The sequence below is a fragment of the Aethalodelphis obliquidens genome, unplaced genomic scaffold (genome assembly GCF_003676395.1).
Source record: "Aethalodelphis obliquidens isolate GAN/ISIS:26980383/991018 unplaced genomic scaffold, ASM367639v1 scaffold4, whole genome shotgun sequence".
Taxonomy (NCBI): Eukaryota; Metazoa; Chordata; class Mammalia; order Artiodactyla; family Delphinidae; genus Aethalodelphis; species Aethalodelphis obliquidens.
Window position 1 is genome coordinate 55,729,936 of NW_020837948.1, and position 19,394 is coordinate 55,749,329.

The following is a 19,394-nucleotide window of genomic DNA, read 5'->3' on the forward strand; positions in this document are numbered from 1 at the left end:
CTAGAGGATTATCAACTTTATTGACTTAAAAAAACCCAGCTTTTGGTTTTATCAATTTTCTGTTTCCTGTGTCATTGATTTCTTTTTGGTATGATTATTGACTTTTGTATTTATCTTTTTATTTCATCCTTCTACTTAATTTGGGTTTTTGTTGTTGTTTTCTATCATCTTGAGTTGGGAACTCAGATCAAATCTTTCTGTGAATATAAGGCTTTAATACTGTGTCCTTTCCTCTAAGCACTGCTTTAGTTACTTTCCTGAATTTTTACTTGATTTGTTTTCATTGTCATTCAGTTAAGAATATTTTCTTTTTTTTCATTTCTATCATTTTTAATAGCACTTTACAATTCTCTACGTACTTTTTAAGAATTTTTATTTATTTATTTTTGGCTTCATTGGGTCTTCGTTGCTGTGCACGGGCTTTCTTTAGCTGCGGAGAGCAGGGCTACTTTTCATTGCAGTGTGTGGGCTTCTCACTGTGGTGGCTTCTCTTGTTGTGAAGCACGGGCTTTCGGCACGCGGGCTTCAGTAGTTGTGGCACGTGGGCTCTAGAGCTCAGGCTCAGTAGTTGTGGTGCATGGGCTTAGTTGCTCTGCGGCATGTGGGATCTTCCAGAACCAGGGCTCAAACCCCTGTCCATTGCATTGGCAGGCGCCAATAACCTGTGGTGCGTAACCACTGCACCACACCACCAGGTAAGTCCTCTATGTACTTTTTAAAATTCTTTCTTTAATTGAAGTATAGTTGATTTACAATGTTGTGTTCATTACTGCTGTACAGCAAAGTGGTTCAGTTATATACACACACACATAAATATACATTCTTTTTTTAAAATATTATTTTCCATATGGTTTATCATAGGACAATGAATATAGTTCTCTGTGCTATACAGTAGGACCTTGTTGTTTATTCATTATATATAAAAGTTTACATCAGCTAACCCCAAACTCCCGCTCCATCCATCCCCCTAAAAATATTTTCTTATTTTATGATTTCTTTTTTGACTTATGGTGTATTTAGGAGTATGTTGTTTAATTTCCAGATATTGGGGGAGGGTTATCTCATTATCTTATATTGTTATTGCTTTGTAATATAATTCCTTTTTAGTCATGAAACATCATTCTCTTAAAATTTTATGAAGACTTGTTTATAGCTAATCATCTAGTTTGTTCTGGTATGCATATCACGTGCAGTGGAAAAGAATGTGTATTCCACTTTGGGTTGTAATGTTCTATAAATATTATTTAAGCAAATGTGTTGTTTAGATTTTAAAATGTTTTTACTGACCTCTTATCTAGATGTTCTACCAGTTGCTGAGAGAGGGATCTTAAATCTCCCAATCATGATCCTGGAATTGTTCATTTTTCCCTTTAATTTAGTCATTTTTTGCTTATATTTTGAAGCACTCCTATTAGGCATAGCTCTTTTCAGGTGTTCCTGATGAATTGCCCCTTTATCCTAAAATAAACCCTTCTTTTTCTCTGGTAATACTTTTTTGTCTTAAAGTCTATTTGATTTCTTGTTATTAATATTGTCATTCCAGCCTTCTCATCTCTTTGTATGGTATATCCTGTTTTCATTCATTTGTTCCTAGCCCGTGTCTTCATATCTATTTGTGTCTCTTATTGACAGCATCTAGTTCCATGTTTTTCCCACCCATTCTGTCAGCCTCTGCCTTTTAATTGGAGTGTTTATTCTGTTAACACTTGATGTATTTATTGATGTGGTTGGATTGGAGTGTAGTATTACATGATTTCTTTTTTAAAATTTGTCTTCTTTATTTTTGTTCCTCTCTTCTTCTTTTCCTCCTTTTTATAGAGGAAATCACACTTAAATGTTTCCTGTTTTTATTTTTAACCTGTACTTCTTTGCATTTTTTTAAAGTGTTGGCTGTATCCATTCTTAACTTTTCACAGTTGGATTATAGTTAATGCTGCACTTCTTCACATAAAATATAGAAATCTTGCAACTGTATACATCCGTATCTCTCCTTTTATGTTTTAGTTATTAATTTATCACATTTATATAAGTTAAAAGCATCACAAGGGACTTCCCTGGTGGCACAGTGGTTAAGAATCCACCTGCCAATGCAGGGGACACGAGTTCAAGCCCTGGTCCATGAAGATCCAACATGCCGTGGAGCAACTAAGCCCATGCGAGCCAAGCTCACAGCTACTGAGCCTGCGCTGTAGAGCCCGCGAGCCACAGCTACTGAGCCTGCATGCCACAACTACTGAAGCCTGTGCGCCTAGAGCCCATGCTCCTCAACGAGAAAAGCCACCACAATGAGAAGCCTGTGCACCACAACTAGAGAAAGCTCACCTGCAGCAGAGAAGACCCAACACAGCCATAAATAAACAAACAAATAAATAAATAAAAAATAAGCAAGCATCATAAAACAGTACAATTTTTCCCTTAAATATCAATACTTATGACATAAAGAAATTAAAAGAAAAAACAGAAAAGAGTATCATTTATTAAGATATTTATCCTGTCCAGTGTTCGCTTTGACTTCTAAGGATCCAAATTTCTATCAGTATCATGATCCTCCTGCCTTAAGACCTTCTGTTGGCTTTTTCTGTAATGGAGGTCTGCTAGTGATGAATTCTCTTACTTTTATCTGAAAATGTTTGCATTTTACCTTCATTCCTAAAGAATTATTTCATTGGTCATAGACTTCTGGATTAATAGTTTCTTTTTGTTTCAGCATTTTAAAGATGCTTTGAAGACTCTTCTGCCCTCCATAATTTCTTATGTAAAGTCCCTGTTAACTGGATCATTCATCTTCCTATGTAATTTGTAATTTTTCTCTTGACACTTTCATGTTTTACTCCATCTTTGGCTTTTGGTAGTTTGACTTTGGTGTACCTTGGTGTGATCTTATTCCTGTTCATTTGGTTTTGTGTGTGTTGAGCATCTTAGTTCTATAAATTACTGTCTTTGATCAAAAGTAGGAAATTTGGGGCCATTATTTCTTTTCTTTTTTTTTCTTTCTATAAATTTTTTTATTTTTATTTTTGGCTGCATTGGGTCTTTGTTGCTGCACACAGGCTTTTCTCTGGTTGGGGCGAGCGGGGGCTACTCTTCGATGTGGTGTGCGGGCTTCTCATTGGGTGGCTTCTCTTGTTGAGCATGGGCTCCAGGCACACAGGCTTCAGTAGTTGTGGCACTCAGGCTCAGTAGTTGTGGCTCGCAGACTCTAGAGAACAAGCTCAGTAGTTGTGGCACACAGGCTTAGTTGCTCCACAGCATGTGGTATCGTCCCAGACCAGGACGCGAATCCATGTCCCCTGCATTGGCAGGTGGATTCTTAACTACTGTGCCACGAGGGAAGCCCTGGGCCATTATTTCTTCAGATAATATTTGCCCCCTTCTCTTTTCTCTTTCTGGTATTGAAATTACATATATATTATATTGTTTTATTTTTGCCTGACAACGTATGAAACTTTGTTGGTTTTTTAAGATCTTTTTTTGTGTGTGTTGTTTACATTAGGTAATTTTTACTCACCTGTTTTCAAGTTTGCTTACTCGTTCTTCTGTCCTCTGCATTTGATTAAGTACATTCATTTTTATTTTAGAAATTGTATTTTTTCATTTTAGAATTTCAGTTTGTCCTTTTTTTATCCTTTCTGTCTCTTTGCTGAGATTTCCTCTATTCTTTATTAACGGAAAGCACATTTTCTTTTACTGAAGTCTAATAGTAGCTCTAAAATCCTCGCCTGCTAGTTCCAGTATGTTTTTCTCAGGCTTTCGTTTAGTTAATTTCCTTTTCTTGTGTGCATATGTTCCATTTTTTTAGTTTTTCATATATTGGGTAATTTGAGTTGTATCTTTTGACATTATGAATATTAAATTATGTTGATTCTGTATTCTTTTATATTTACTCCATAGGTGGTGTTTTTGTTTTAGAAAGCAGTTATTTTGACAGGGTTCAAATTGCAAATTCTGTTGCTTAGGCAGCAACTTCAGTCTCACATTTTTTGTCTTCTGCTGAGCTGCTTTGAGTCTATTCTGATCTTGCATGGTTCAGGAGTTTGATAGATGTGGGTAGAGATTACTTGAAGAGTAATTATGATTCATATTGTCCTGATTTTTGTTTAAATTGTGTTGGGTTTTCTTGTGATGCACAATTAAGTTATATGGAATCGTTTGATTCTTTCAAACCATACTTTTAATCTTTAGTAGGGGATACGGAAACACCTTTAGTCTAGACTAATGTAATCCCATTATTAAAGCAATGCCCTTCTTAGGATTCTGCTCAATGATACATGTATTTATGAGATACTTTCTCTCTGGCTGGTGGGAATATGAACTTTTCCCAGCTTTTTGTGACCTTTGAGACCTGTTCTGCCTAATTCTTTCCAGTGTTTTTTGGTCTGGCCTCAGGTAGTTTCATCTTACTCATGTGCATGACAGTGCTTAGCCCACAGTAGATGGTACTTCTCCCCAGAATGCACTCTCTCTCTCTCTCTCTGAAGTGCCCTCCTCTTTGTTATTCTGCTCTGCAAATTCTAGCAACCTTGGCCTCTGTGAACTTTGATCACTGTCTCCTCAGCACAGTGAGTCTTCTGGATTCTGTTTGAGTTGCCTCCCTTTCCTGGTAGACTTACCGTCAGTTGAAGGGCTCACATTGATTTTTTTCCCTCTCTCAGGGTTCACAGTAATGTGCTGCCTGTTGTCCAACATACGAAAACTTCTGTTTCATTTTTTGCCCCTGATTTTCTGTTTCATTAAGGTAGGAAGGGTAAATCAGATCTCTCAGTTATTATTTCTATATTATAGCTTTATATCATAATCTGTAAATATTTTTAAAACCTTAAAATATACGGAATGTTACCAGTCAAATGAAAACATTAGTCTCAGTTTTCCCTACTTTCCATGCAGAATTTTCAGTTTGTAACTGGTGACATAACTTGAAAATTCTCTTCTTCTTTTCCGTCCTTACATCAGAGTTCTGTAACGGTGTCTTGTAATGCTTTATAGCCAGAATATACCGAGTGAGCCACATGTCATAAGCAGTTTTATAGTCAGTACTTAGGTATTTATAGTTTGAAAAACAAGGCATTTTCTAATGAAAAGATTGCATCGGTACAAGAAAAACAGTGTATAGGGCTTCCCTGGTGGCGCAGTGGTTGAGAGTCTGCCTGCTGATGCAGGGGACACGGGTTTGTGCCCCGGTCCGGGAAGATCCCACATGCCGCGGAGCGGCTGGGCCCGTGAGCCATGGCCGCTGAGCCTACGCGTCCGGAGCCTGTGCTCCGCAATGGGAGAGGCAACAACAGTGAGAGGACCGTGTACCGAAAAAACAAAACAAAACAAAACAAACAAAAAAACAGAGTGTATAAAATAATCATGACCTGAGAATGATGGTAGAATTTTTTAAGTGGAGCAATAAGATCAGCCAGGTCACACTTCATTTGTATTATACAAACACAAGGTTGATATGATGTAGACTCTAAGCTATTATTTTTACACTGTGAAGTAGATTGGGTGTTATTGTGTCTCATATAAGGAAAATGAGTAGTTTAAATAATCTTGCATTTGCATGTTCAAAATCTGGAAAAGTACACTGAAGTATATGTTATACAGTTTCTAGAGTACACATTTCTATATACAAAATGAATTATTTTCCTATCATAACTTTTTTATTAGAATAATTTATATTATAGAATTTTAAAGATATGTACTTTAAAACTACTTTTTAGATACATTTTAAAGTACACTTCATTTTTTTGTTAGATAGTAAGTACATTACATATTTCAAGTAGGTGAATTTTGCTGCCAAAATGAATAGGCATTATAAAGTGAATTTGACTAACTTGGGTAAATTAAAATCAAAACACTTGTACACTTATTGTCAACTTAGGAACTAAGATAAATTAATTAATATTGGATTTAAATAACTTGATAAACCATCCTTTCTAAGATTCTAATTAATGCGAGAAGTCTAGACTGCACATGTAATCTTATAGTATTTGCAAAGTTTACTTATGATTAATTTAGTAGATACTTATTAAGCACTATTTATGTGCTTGTTACCATGTAAATATAATTGAGTTATTTGTAGTGAGGTGGATGGACCTAGAGACTTGTCATACAGAGTGAAGTAAGTCAGAAAGAGAAAAACAAATACCGTATGCTAACACATATGTATGGAATCTTAAAAAAAAAAAAAAGGTTCTGAAGAACCTAGGGGCAGGACAGGAATAAAGACGCAGACATAGAGAGTGGACTTGAGGACACTGGGAGGGGGAAGGGTAAGCTGGGGCGAAGTGAGAGAGTGGCATGGGCATATGTACACTACCAAATGTAAAATAGATAGCTAGTGGGAAGCAGCTGCATAGCACAGGGAGATCAGCTCCGTGCTTTGTGGCCACCTAGAGGGGTGGGATAGGGAGGGTGGGAGGGAGACGCAAGAGGGAGGAGATATGGGGATATATGTATATGTATAGCTGATTCACTTTGTTATAAAGCAGAAACTAGCACACCATTGTAAAGCAATTATACTCCAATAAAGATGTTAAAAAATAAATAAAATAAAAAGTTTATTAAAAAAATAGAATTCTGAATTGATAGTTCAGTTAAACTGTCTTTGACTTGTTATGGCCATGATATCTGAGCTTCTAATTTGATATGTACATTAGGTTTATGGCTTCTGGTATAAGAAAGTTCAAGTAGCTGAAAAAGAAAAATCAAGATTTCACTTAGAAAATTTGTGAGCTGTAGGTAAAGCTTGTCTTAGCGTTACTGGGAATACAGTCTCTCAGTAGCAACAATGATTGCTAACACTTAAAAAATGCCATCTGTGCTAGGTTGTTAACGCCTTACTTATATCAACTCATTTTATCCTCACAAATAACCCTGTGAAGTTGGTTCTTTCATTTTCCATATTTTCCATATGAGGATAAGGTAGCAGTGAGGTTAGATCATCTGACCAAGGTCACACAGCTACTATGTGGCAGTCAGAATCCAAAGCCAGGTAGCTTGGCTTCAGAAATCATTTTAGGTCATTCCCCTTTTAGAGCCATCCTTCCTGTTTGATTCCTTCCTCCTCTTTCTTCTTTAGTGTCTTTGACCTCTTATCATCATCTGGTATTAGCTATCCTTTGGAGGTATCTGGCATTGTTATAATTTTTTATTTTATTGAAGTATAATTGATTTACAATGTGTTAATTTCTGCTGTACAGCAACATGATTCAGTTATACATATGTATATATGTTTTTTCATATTCTTTCCCATTATGGTTTATCACAGGATATTGAATATAGTTCCCTGTGCTGTACAGCAGGGCCTTGTTGTTTATCCATACTGTATAACAGTTTGTATCTGCTAATCCCAAACTCCCAATCCATCCCTTCCCCTCTCCTCTCCCATTTGGCAACCACAGGTCTGTTCTTTATGTCTGTGAGTCTCTTTCTGTTTCATTGATAAGTTCATTTGTGTCACATTTTGGATTCCACAGGTAAGTGACATCATATGGTATTTGTCTTTCTCTTTATGATTTACTTCACTTAGTATCATAATCTCTAGATCCATTCATGTTGCTGCAAATGGTATTATTTAATTCTTTTTTATGGCTGAGTAGTATTCCATTGTATATACCTACAACATCTTGTTTATTCATTTGTCTGTCGATGGACATTTAGGTTGTTTCCATGTCTTGGCTATTGTGAACAGTGCTGCTATGAACATAGGGATGCATATATCTTTTCAAATTATAGTTTTGTCTGGGTATATGCCCAGGAGTGGGATTGCTGGATCCTATGGCAACTCTTAGTTTTTTGAGGAACCTCCATACTTTTTTCTAGAGTGGCTATACCACTTTACATTCCCACCAACAGTGTAGGAGGGTTCCCCTTTCTTCACACCCTCTTCTGCATTTGTGATTTGTAGATTTTTTTTTTTTTAAGAATCAATTTTATCTGTCTATCCATCTATTTATTTATGGCTGTGTTGGGTCTTCGTTGCTGCACATGGGCTCTCTCTAGTTGCATCGATCAGGGCCTTCTCTTCCTTGCCATGTGCAGACTTCTCATTGCGGTGGCTTCTCTTGTTGTGGAGCACGGGCTCTAGGCACGTGGGCTTCAGTAGTTGTGGCTCGCGGGCTAGAGCACAGGCTCAGTAGTTGTGGCACACAGGCTTAATTACTCCGCGGCATGTGGGATCTTCCCAGACCAGGGATCGAACCTGTGTTCTCTGCATTGGCAGGCAGATTCTTAACCACTGCTCCACCAGGAAGTCCCTGTATATTTTTTTAATGATGGTTATTCTGACTGGAGTGCGGTGGTACCTCATTCTAGTTTTGATTTGCATTTCTCTAATATTTAGTGATGTTGAGCACCTCTTCATATGCCTGTTGACCATCTGTATGTCTTCTTTAGAGAAATGTCTATTTAGGTCTTCTACCCATTTGGGTATAAATTTTTTATGTTTTAGATGTGGGTAGAAATGACCAAGTCCTGAGATATTGGTAATAAGTTATGCTGTAAGTAGTTCACTCTGGAATTCCAGTCTTCTTGTTGTAAACAGAAAATTCTGTACTGTTTATTATTTATTCAGGGCTGTTTGTAATGTTCAGATAGTTATCAACAGTAGAACTTTTCTATTCATCTTTATCCTTTACAATCAGATTCTGGTATGCTATCTAATGTTCTGTAACAAAAATGTCACTATAAACATAATTACAGTAGTCTCCCCTTCCTTGTGGTTTCACTTTCCACGGTTTCAGTTACCTGTGGTTAGCAGTCCAAAAATATTAAATGGAAAATTCTGGAGATAAACAATTCATAAGTTTAAATTGCACACTGTTACGAGTAGTGTGATGAAATTTTCTGCTGTTCTGTCTGGGATCCCCAACCATTGACATCATCTGCTCCTGACATCTAACCATTGACACTGTCATGCTCAGTGATCCAGGATCACCTAGAGCAGATGATCCTCCTTCTGATGTACCATCAGAGGGTCAGTAGTAGCCTAGCCCTGCATCACAATGCCTACTTCAATCACCTTACTTCATCTTATCACATAGACATTTCATCATCTCACATCACACAAAAAGAAGGGTAAGTGCAGTCCAATATGAGAGAGAGAGAAAGAGAGAGAACACATTCACATAACTGTTATTAAAGTATATTCTTACAACTGTTCTATTTTATTACTAGCTATTGTTGTTAGCCTCGTACTGTGCCTAATTTATAAATTAAACTTTATCGTAGCTATCTGTGTATAGGAAAAAACATACTGTATGTAGAACTTGGTAGCGTCCATAGTTTCAGGCATCTACTGGTTGTCTTAGAACGTATCCCCCATAGATAGAGGGGGACTACTCTATTGATCTATTTGTTTTGGATTTTTTTAGTTCTTGAAATACCTTGTTAGTTCTTGGAAACATGCTTAATCCTCTAATGTTGTGGGAAAACTGACATAAGCTTCTTAAAATTTGTGTTCAGAATTGATTGATGTTTCATGGTTATCAAGTACAAAATTTCATTTTTACCAGTACATACTGCCTTAGACACACAGTTGAGCTGTACGTCATCTGCCATTCGATGTCAAATGATACCAAAAGTGACCTAGTAAGCCACAGTACTAAAATAATCAAAGGTTTAGTCAATAACTCATGAAGTTTGATGTACTAGTATTGATAAACTAATTAAACAGATCTGCCTGTGTTCTTCCAGCCTACTGGGGCTCTGCTATGATTAGCTTTACAGCAAGGAATATTGTAACACTGAATGAAAGTAACTGATAAGAGAATGGTGTAGTCACGGAGCTTTAAGTACTCCCATTTCTGATCACAGAATGGTTTCAGGGAAAGTAGGCTTTCTCTGCACACTTGCAGCCAGTCAGTGCATAGGCCTCTTGTGGTCAATTTTGATTGATTCTTAGAACTAGAACAAATTTAGTGTTTTGCAACCTTCTGTGATTTAATAACGTTATGCTTTTTGCTATAACAGTCACAATAATCCTTCTCCAATAGTGAGTAATTATAGCAGTGCCTGGTAGCTCAGCTGTGGTTTGAACGTTTCAGTGTTCCCAGTATAAACTCCTGGATATATTCTGGAGTTCATAATTCAGCTTTACAAGTTGGCTGTACAGTTAAGTAAATAAAGGTGTTGCTGAGAAAATACATCCCAAGAAGATGAGGGGGTGGGTGGATCCTAACCCATTCTTGTTTCAAAAGTTTCCTGAGAACTGTAGACTGAGATCCGAATATAATTGGTAAAGAGAAATAATATTTTAAATGATTAATTTTCTAAAAAACCCCCACAAGTTAAAGACTTTTGAGGCAGTCTTCTTAATACCTATTGTTTTCTCACAGTATGTTGATGTCCTTTTAGACATCTACTTCATGAATTATATCTATTGGTGGTAAGTTAGATCCTAGGTATAGCAATCTAATGGGAAATGTCTTTTTTTTTTTTCCAGTCTCTCATTGGGCTGTGATGTTGCATTCAGCTGATAATTATTGGGCTTTTACTATATTGCCAGGCTATGTGATAGGTTGTGGGAGTATATAGATTAATAAGGAATGGTTCGGGTACTAAATAACCTCATGTTCATTCCAAGGTGAATTTGAGAAATATCTTATTTAAAATACATCTTGTGTGTTGATTTGATATATTTAAATTGGTATAAATCAGTCAACCAGCAAGTGTTGGTTGCTTTTTGGCACTGTTGTAACTTAGGAACTTTTTTTTTTAACATCTTTGTTGGAGTATAATTGCTTTACAATGGTGTGTTAGTTTCTGCTTTATAACAAAGTGAATCCCATCTGTGCATATACATATATCCTTAACTTAGGAACTTTAAAATCTGGTTGGGGAGAAAATCATTTATAACTCAAACAATTAGATAAGTGCTTCTAAACTGAGATTTAAGAATTTTTAAAATTTATATTTCCATTTAAATATAATCTAAAACATTGGGTATATTTTGGATCATTTGATTGCCATCTTGTATACTAGTACCACGTAATATTGGAACCCATTTTTTGTATTCTTGTGTGAGATCACTTGATTCCATGATCATTTGAAAATTTCATGGACTTTAAGGAGCCTAAGTGGGTTGATATCATCTGTAGATGAGTGGTCACTTGGGTGAGACTGCTTTTCATTGATTGGCACTAAGAGGTGTGTTTTTTTAGAGTGAATTTGTTCCTGATTGGCTAACGTTCAGAAGCAAGGGGCTGTCACAGGTTGGTTGACTTGCAAAAACTTATTGATTTAGCTGAGTTTTTGTCTATTGAACAGGTTTAAAATAGTTCTGGTGGCTACATGTTACCAATGCTATAGAAAAAGCCATCATAGGAATGTGGGAACTTAAAAATATTTTCAGTTTCCGATTGTTTATAATGAACATTTTAAAATACTTTTATAATCAGAGAAAGTACTATTATTCTGTGTTGGAGGATGTCTAGAAAGATGAGATTCACCCCTAAAATGAAAATGTCTTTATTGTTTTATCTGAATATAAAATTAATATTCATTGTAAAAAAAATTAAATAATATAGAAAGATGTAAAGAGTGAGGGTCACTGGTTAATGCCGTCACCCAGAGCTAGTCACCGTTAACATTTTACTATATAAATTTTTTCAACTTTTATGCTTACCTGGTTTGAATCCTGGTTCTTCATTTAATAGATTTCTATATTGGTCAAGTTACTTAACTTCTCTGTGCTTTCGTTTCTTCACCTGTAAAACAGGAAAGGTAATACCTGTTCATTGAGTTGTGAATATAAAATGAATTAATCTAAATATAACATGTAGAACAGTGCCTGACACATAGTTAAATGTATAAATATTTGCTACTATTACCATATAATGTCCATTCTAAGACATCTGTTTTCTATTTTAAAGTTTATGCAGTTGGAACTTATCTTAACAATTGAGGGTGGCTTACAATTGGCAGGGTTTTTTCTTCCTCTCTTTGAGGTCTGTAAAATTATGGTACATCTTACAATTGGTGGTTTATCTTAGAGTGATAAAATACAATATATGTGTATCTATTTTTTATTAACACAGAAGTGCGATCATACAGTGCATACTGTTTTGCACCCTTAAAATTTTTTACAAGGACATATTTTCAATGTCAAGTACAGATTTACTTAATTATATATAGTGACCACATAGTACAGCATTATATGGATGTACTGTAATTTGTTGTACTGTTCCTCTCTTAGTGGAAATTTTATTGTTTCATTTTTGCTTTTGTGGAAGATTTTGATTAGTAGAACTTGGGAGAAAGTAGGATTGATAAACTGAGTGGAGATTGAGACAAAAAGTCAAGTTATATTTGGGGACTCTTCCTTGTTTGACTTTAAAGGAAGATTATGGGCTGTATTGAATACTGAGTTAAGGATTTTAGGTTTCTTTTTTAAGATTTTGTGGATCTATTCAGCACTGAAGAGTAATTGGAAATATGTTTTTTGTTAGTTTCACCTATAACCCTGTCAATATAGTACAGACGAATCGATTGGTATCATCTTAAAATGGTGTGTTTAGCATTTTATCAATGATAAAGACGCAGAAAGTATGTTCATTAAGTTTTCACTTGTGTCCATGAAATTGTGAAGAACAGCAAAATAGGTTGGATTAAAGATTAAGATCTAAAATTATCTGAGGAGGGTGCCGTGATGTGTTGAATTTAAGTTGTTGAAAATGTCTATAGGTAAGTAAGATATTGCCCTCCTTTTAAAAGAAGAAACCTTACTAGGACAATTACTCGAGTATGGATTGATTTAGTCAGTAGCGCATTTGGAAAAAGTATATGGGTTTTTTGTTTGTTTGTTTGTTTGTTTGCGGTACGCGGGCCTCTCACTGTTGTGGCCTCTCCTGCTGCGGCTCCGGACGCGCAGGCCCAGCGGCCATGGCTCACGGGCCCAGCCACTCCGCGGCATGTGGGATCCTCCCGGACCGGGGCACAAACCCGTGTCCCCTGCATCAGCAGGCAGACTCTCAACCACTGCGCCACCAGGGAAGCCCTCGCTTTTTTTTTTTCAAAATCTTAACTAGTTTGTCTTGCTTACACTTCATTTGTAGTTTGGAGTGCTGTACTGAAAAAAAAATAGACAAATTGAGTGAGTTCAGAAGGGAACAGACAGGATGGTGAAGGAACTCAAAACACTGCTGTGTCAAGGGAAATTGGACTGTAAGGGAGAGAAGGCCATGACAGTTGTCTTTAAAGAAGTCCAGATTGGTTACTGTGATATAAAGTATGGCACAGTATAGCACGGTTTTCCTTTTCAGCATTGATTCCACCTATTTCCAGCTACTTCCCCTCATTTCCCATGCTCTTTGAACATTCCATTAACTTTTAGATATGTACTATGGGGATATATCAGAAAATTAATCAAGCAATGGTATCTGAAGATATTTGAGAAGGGAGATACAAGCTACAAGCAGTGTCAGAAGGAAGCAGTCGAAGAATTTCAACTCAAATTCCAATTTTCATTTAATTTTTCTGCTCATCATAATTTTGTTATAAATTTAGTGATTAAATTGACTTTGAAAACAGTTTTCAGAACACACTTCCATCCTTTTGGAATTTTTATTACATTAAATTGATATTGTCACACATTATTCTTACTGAGCTGAAAATATCAGGTAATGTATATTGGAATGTGACTATTACCATAGAATCAGAGTTGGGCCTCAGCACCTTTTGACAGATGAGGAAACATAAGCTCCCATACCATATAGTTAGTGGACAGAGCCCAAGGTCTTTATATTATTTGTATCCCTCATTTTGAAAATACTGTTCCAAATCAGTTAATATTTTAATATTCTTGTATGAGTTTTGCTCAAGAACTTTTTTTCCCATCAAGAGGAAGGACAACTTGATAGGATATTGCTGTTGTGGATTGGATTATTAAAATGCTTACTTCACAAGCTTTTTCTGTTTCTATTCATTATCCTACAATACATTATCTTTATTTTACCATCTAGGCTATGAGCAGGTTCAGTTATTTAGTTCAGGAAAGTTGAGTGTGGATTTTAGTATAGAAAATATTAAAGTTTTAATTTTCACTCTGGCTAGGATTAAATTATGTTTTCTTATTCACAGATCAAGAAGTTAGTATATGTTTACCTGGTCCGATATGCTGAAGAACAGCAGGATCTGGCACTCTTGTCCATAAGCACTTTTCAGCGAGCTCTGAAGGTAAATAATAGAGTGAGTAGGCAAATAGCTGCAACGTTTCCGCACAGTTGAAGGTGGGTCATTTAAAGAAGTGGAGCAATAATCCACTAAATGGTACAGTCATGTTTTGAAAGAGTTAAAAGGCCTCTCACGGTCCCTATTCAATGCCCTTAGCAAATAATTTATTATTATAATGAACTGGACTTTGCCTTGTATGTTCCTTTATGTTCAATATAATCATTATTGTGCCTCAAAGAGCTCTTCATCATTACACCAACTAGTTGTTGAAGGTGTACAAAGAGGGGACATGACTTTTTTTAAAGATAAAATTTATGACGTGCAGCATTTTGTTATTATGAAACTCTAAAACCCCAGCATGTTTAGTAATATGTGATCAAGTAGAATTATAACCATTACTTTTCTTGTTAAAACATTATTCAGAGAAATAAACATTTATTTAATTCTCTTTTTCCTTAGCCATTTCCATATACTGGGTATTTAAATTAAGTAGCCTGGTTTTCTTTGTTTTTTTTTTTGCTATTGTTGTATTACATCCGGTAAGCACCTGTTAACTGTATCATAAAGATGTATTTAAAATATTGAAAACTTGAAATTTTGATGAATATTTTTGTACTGTCTTTAGGACCCAAATCAACTAATTCGTGCAAGTGCTTTGAGAGTTCTATCAAGTATTAGAGTGCCAATTATTGTACCTATTATGATGCTTGCTATTAAGGAAGCTTCTGCTGACTTATCACCATACGTTAGGAAGAATGCAGCCCATGCAATACAAAAATTGTACAGGTTGGTACTTTGTAAATAATACCAAAGATCCCTAATGTTGTGTGGAATGTTAAAGCCCCTGGAGGCTTATTTTATTAGCGCTTATAACTAGTCTGTCCTTAAACTAAGTAAACTCAGTGACTGTGTTTCCCCTGCCCACAAACATTCTTTAGACATCTTTAATTTTATTTTGGTTACAGAGACCCGAGGCAGGTTTTTATTTGTGAGCCTGTTAGGGCCTGTGATAATTTATGGATTTTATAATTTAAAAATAATCAGAAGTTGAATTATCATTTATATAGTCCATCTCTCATTACACATACACATATGTTATTAGAAAATTAAGATTTTTTTTTCCTATTTATTGCAGGGTAGAATCTTAAGTGTGTTATTGTCTCAATTCACTTTGTTACCCCTTCTTCCATCTTTGATCCTGCTGTTCCCTTCCTTGCCTGATTCTTTTCCAGAGCTATTTTATTAAATATTATTTTAATACTGATTTTTAACTATAGCACCGTACCATATTTATATATTTATTAAATTATCGTACGATACCTTGATCTCTGTGGAAAACATATTGCCTAAATAAAATAATTATTATCTGTAATCATTTGGTATTATTTTCTGTTACCATTTATTCCACAAACTTTTATCAAGATCATTTTGTGTTTCTAGTGTTGTGTTACATGCGTAAGATGTATGAAAACGATAGAGAATGTGGTATCACATCCCTATTGAGGAAAAAAAATCAAACGTATGCCAAATAATTAAAGGCAATCTATAATTGAATAAGATATTGCTATATGATATATATGTACATACAAAGGCACACTAACAATGCCTTTGATAGGATAGGGCTCAGAGATTATCATATAGGGTTTCATAAAGTAAAGATGTAATGAAATGGGATTAGTTAGGAAAGACTGAAGAAGGGAGACTGTTGTTGGCATTTGAAAGAATTAAAAGGTTTGAATGTTCAGATAATTATAATGGTCAGTAGAAAACTTATATAATGTTTGTGAAAAGTAAAAAATCATTTTCTTAGGTTAACTGTCAGACAGAGTTATCTCACACTTCTTAGTCATTATCCTTTCTTGTTATCAACTTACAAAATAAGATCCAAGCTCACTACGATAGTTTAAAAGCCCATCACTGGGCTCCATTTAACCTCTCTTTGTCTTGAAATTACAGTCTCGTAGCTCAGTACTGCCTATTAGTCCTCTACATAAAATGTTTTTATCTCGTTACCATCTTTTTTTCCTTCTTTAGTCTCTACCTAGAATATTTCCTACTTTTTCCAGCTCTAAAGTCAAGTTGTTTAAGATTCATCTGAGATGTCACTTCCCAAAAGAAACCCTCCACAACCTTCCTGCCTCCATTGGTGTCCTTCTTTATCCCCATAATCCCTTATATATACCTCCATTATGTGGTATGATTATGTTTGGGACTGTCTTTATTAGACTGTCTTACTTATCTTTGTATGCCCATGGTTTAGCTTCTCAATAAATGAACAGTTGAATTCTATGCTAGGAAGAAATTATATTATTAACAATATTTCAGTGCTTACGGCTGCTATTTAGATACATTTGTCAATTCTGTGCGTATGTGGACCTTTGTTTTTATTTCTTGGTTTTAGATGGCAGGTTTTATTATACATGTCTCTATCAGTGAACTAGAACGGTACAAAATTCTTATTTGGAAATTCTGTATATATTTTTTTGGCAATTATGTGTCCATGCTCAAAAATGATTGCTATCCTGTTATTTTCCCCCCAGTTAAAAAAAGATTTTGTGGTTTATCTACTTGCAATTACTTTCTTAAGGCTTTCCATCTTCTTTTTAAGAAGTGGATTTGTTCTTTAAATATTTTCTTAACAGTATTGGTATCTGGGTTTAATTAATATGAGCAACTTTAGATAGAAAGATTAGGACACATCTGTGGGAAAAATCAACCCGTTCCACTTTAAATTTGTTTTCTGTTTATTTTTGTCTAGACATAAGTCTCCCCCACTTTAAAAATTTTTCAATATCCTTGAAATGATTAGCTTCATTTAAAGTTAGAATTAAAGGAAAAAAAACTTAATGTAAATTTTTTTCTTTTTATGGTTTAGCCTTGATCCAGAGCAGAAGGAAATGTTAATTGAAATAATTGAAAAACTTCTGAAGGATAAAAGCACAGTAAGTAATATCTTTTTATGTCCAAGTAAAATTGTGCTTTATTTACATAGTATCATTTTACTGTTGTATATTTGATATAATTATTCTTATTTATTTTGAAATGGTATAAATATTAATGGAGCTCATTAAAATCCTTGAAGAATAAAAATATCTAGGTAAAGAGAAAGATTGCATTTGGAATTTTAGTTTGTTACATGTTTCTTCATCAGAATCTGAAGAAGAGAAAGTTGGGGAAAGAAAATTCATTTTTTAACCTGTGGCTAAATTGTTGACTGCTTTTAAGGTCAGCTTTTTTATTTTAAGCAATGATTTATTAGGATTTTTAAAGACTGAATCACTTGGGAACAAATAATTATTTTAAAATGAAGTATTCAGTATTAAAGAAATAATGAAAATTTAGAGGAGTGTGTTTTAGTATTACAAGTGTGCTGTTTTTTTCTTAAATACTAAAATGTTTTCATATGTATAACACTGTTTTATTGGCTGGGTAGAATGATCTTACTGGGTAAATTTCCCATCTTTTGGGAATGTACATGTCTCTTCCTCCTTCCTATTCCACTCCTATTCTTTGTGTGTAGTGACATGATAATGAGGTCTAGAAATAGTGATGATGCGTGGGGTCTCTGAGCAGACCTCCGGAGGAGCTGGTGTAATGGTATCTTTGCTGGAGGCTTCTGCACCCATATATATGGCTCAAAACTATTCAGGAAAAGGATTCCAGCTCATCTTAGGATGGTATCACCCAGGTGCACGTATATCTGTATATAGCAGCTATCTGATACAGTAACCACTAGACTCACATAGCTAATATTATATGGCTTAGCATATGGTCTGTCTTGGAGAATGCTCAGTGTGTATTTGAGAGGAGTGTATTGGGTTGGCCAAGAAGTTCGTTAGGGTTTTTCCATAAGATGGTATGGAAAAACCCAGCCAAACTTTTTGACCAACCCAATATATTCTGCTCTTTTTGAGTGGAGTGTTCAGTAGATGTCTCTTGGGTGTAATTGGTTTATAGTGTTGTGTTGTGCAAGTCTTCTATTTCTTTGTTGATCTTCTTTCTTGTGGCTCATTGAAAGCAGAGTGTTGAAGTCTACTATTGCTATAGAGCTGTCTATTTCTCCCTTCAATTCTGTCAGTGTTTACTTCATATATTTAGGAGCTCTGGTATTTGGTACATCTGTATTTATAATTGTTTTACCTTCCTTTTGTCATTGTAAAATGTCTCAATCTCTAGTAACAGTTTTTGTTTTAGGGCAAATTTTTAGGGCTTATAATTTCCCATGTATAAAGTTTTTGTTTGTGTTGAAAGAGCTGTTGTATATAAAATCCTCAGCACGTGCCTGACACCATAAAAGGATAAATAAGAAACAAATGACTCAAAAAGAAATGTAAAGAATACAATTTCTTTGTAAATTTAGAATGTCTGTTCTTGGGTTCTGACCATTTATTTCTAAAATACAGTAGAAAAAAATATTGTACTTGTACATAGTAGGTCTTTAATAGTTGTTGAATAATTGTGAGAATTAATTTGTTAATATTCTTGGTGATAGTAATTAGGTATTTTTTATTATTTTCAGTGTTTTGCTTCCCAAATGGTGTGTGTCATGCTCAGAGTTCATAGGTAGATCCTTTGGGAGCTTTGACTGTCTATCATTTATAAGGCACTCTTCATTCCTAAAGTGTTATATAGGATACGTTTGTTTTTTAAAAATTAAAAAACCACCTGTATCTATTTTTCTATCCATATGAAACAGCAGTAGTTTATACTGAATTCTCTAATTCCAGAGCAAGAGCACAATGTTCCTTCCAGTGTCCTACCTTTTCATATTTGTAACTTCATTTTTTCCAATATTAAGAAATGTGACTTGCATTATCCACAATATATTTACTTATTTACTCAGTCCCAGAATGCAGATAAAGTATTGTTTCAGAATTGCTAACATGTACTCTGCGAAGAGTAGTGAGATTGGGACTACTAATTGAGTTAAATATTGGTTTAGAGTTATATTTATTGTTAGCCTTACTTCTTTGAATGCTGTTGTAAATTGAAATCGCTTTATCATTGTATGGTTGAACTTGTTATATTGTTCTCTAAGAAAGCTGTTGATTTTCTGTGTGGTAATTTTATATCCTGCTTCTTTACTGAATTCTTTTATTGTTTGATTTAGTTTTATCTTTCAATCTCCATTTGTTTTATTCTGGAAAATAAATCATATCATTTGCAAACAGATAATTTTACTTCCTCTTTTCCAATACCTATGACTCTAATTTTTCTTGTCTAATTATATTGGTTTA

The 19,394-nt window shown here is 34.9% G+C and overlaps 1 protein-coding gene across 4 annotated transcripts in view; it reads left to right on the plus strand.

The window, feature by feature from the left end:
• Positions 1 to 19,394, plus strand: part of AP3B1 (adaptor related protein complex 3 subunit beta 1) — a 275,250-nt gene that overhangs the window by 61,481 nt on the left and 194,375 nt on the right. For all 4 annotated transcript variants that reach the window (XM_027100769.1, XM_027100771.1, XM_027100772.1 and 1 more), the window contains exons 4-6: positions 14,065 to 14,160; positions 14,783 to 14,943; positions 17,033 to 17,099. In XM_027100769.1, coding sequence (XP_026956570.1) covers positions 14,065 to 14,160; positions 14,783 to 14,943; positions 17,033 to 17,099 — 324 coding nt within the window. The remainder of the gene's footprint in view (positions 1 to 14,064; positions 14,161 to 14,782; positions 14,944 to 17,032; positions 17,100 to 19,394) is intronic.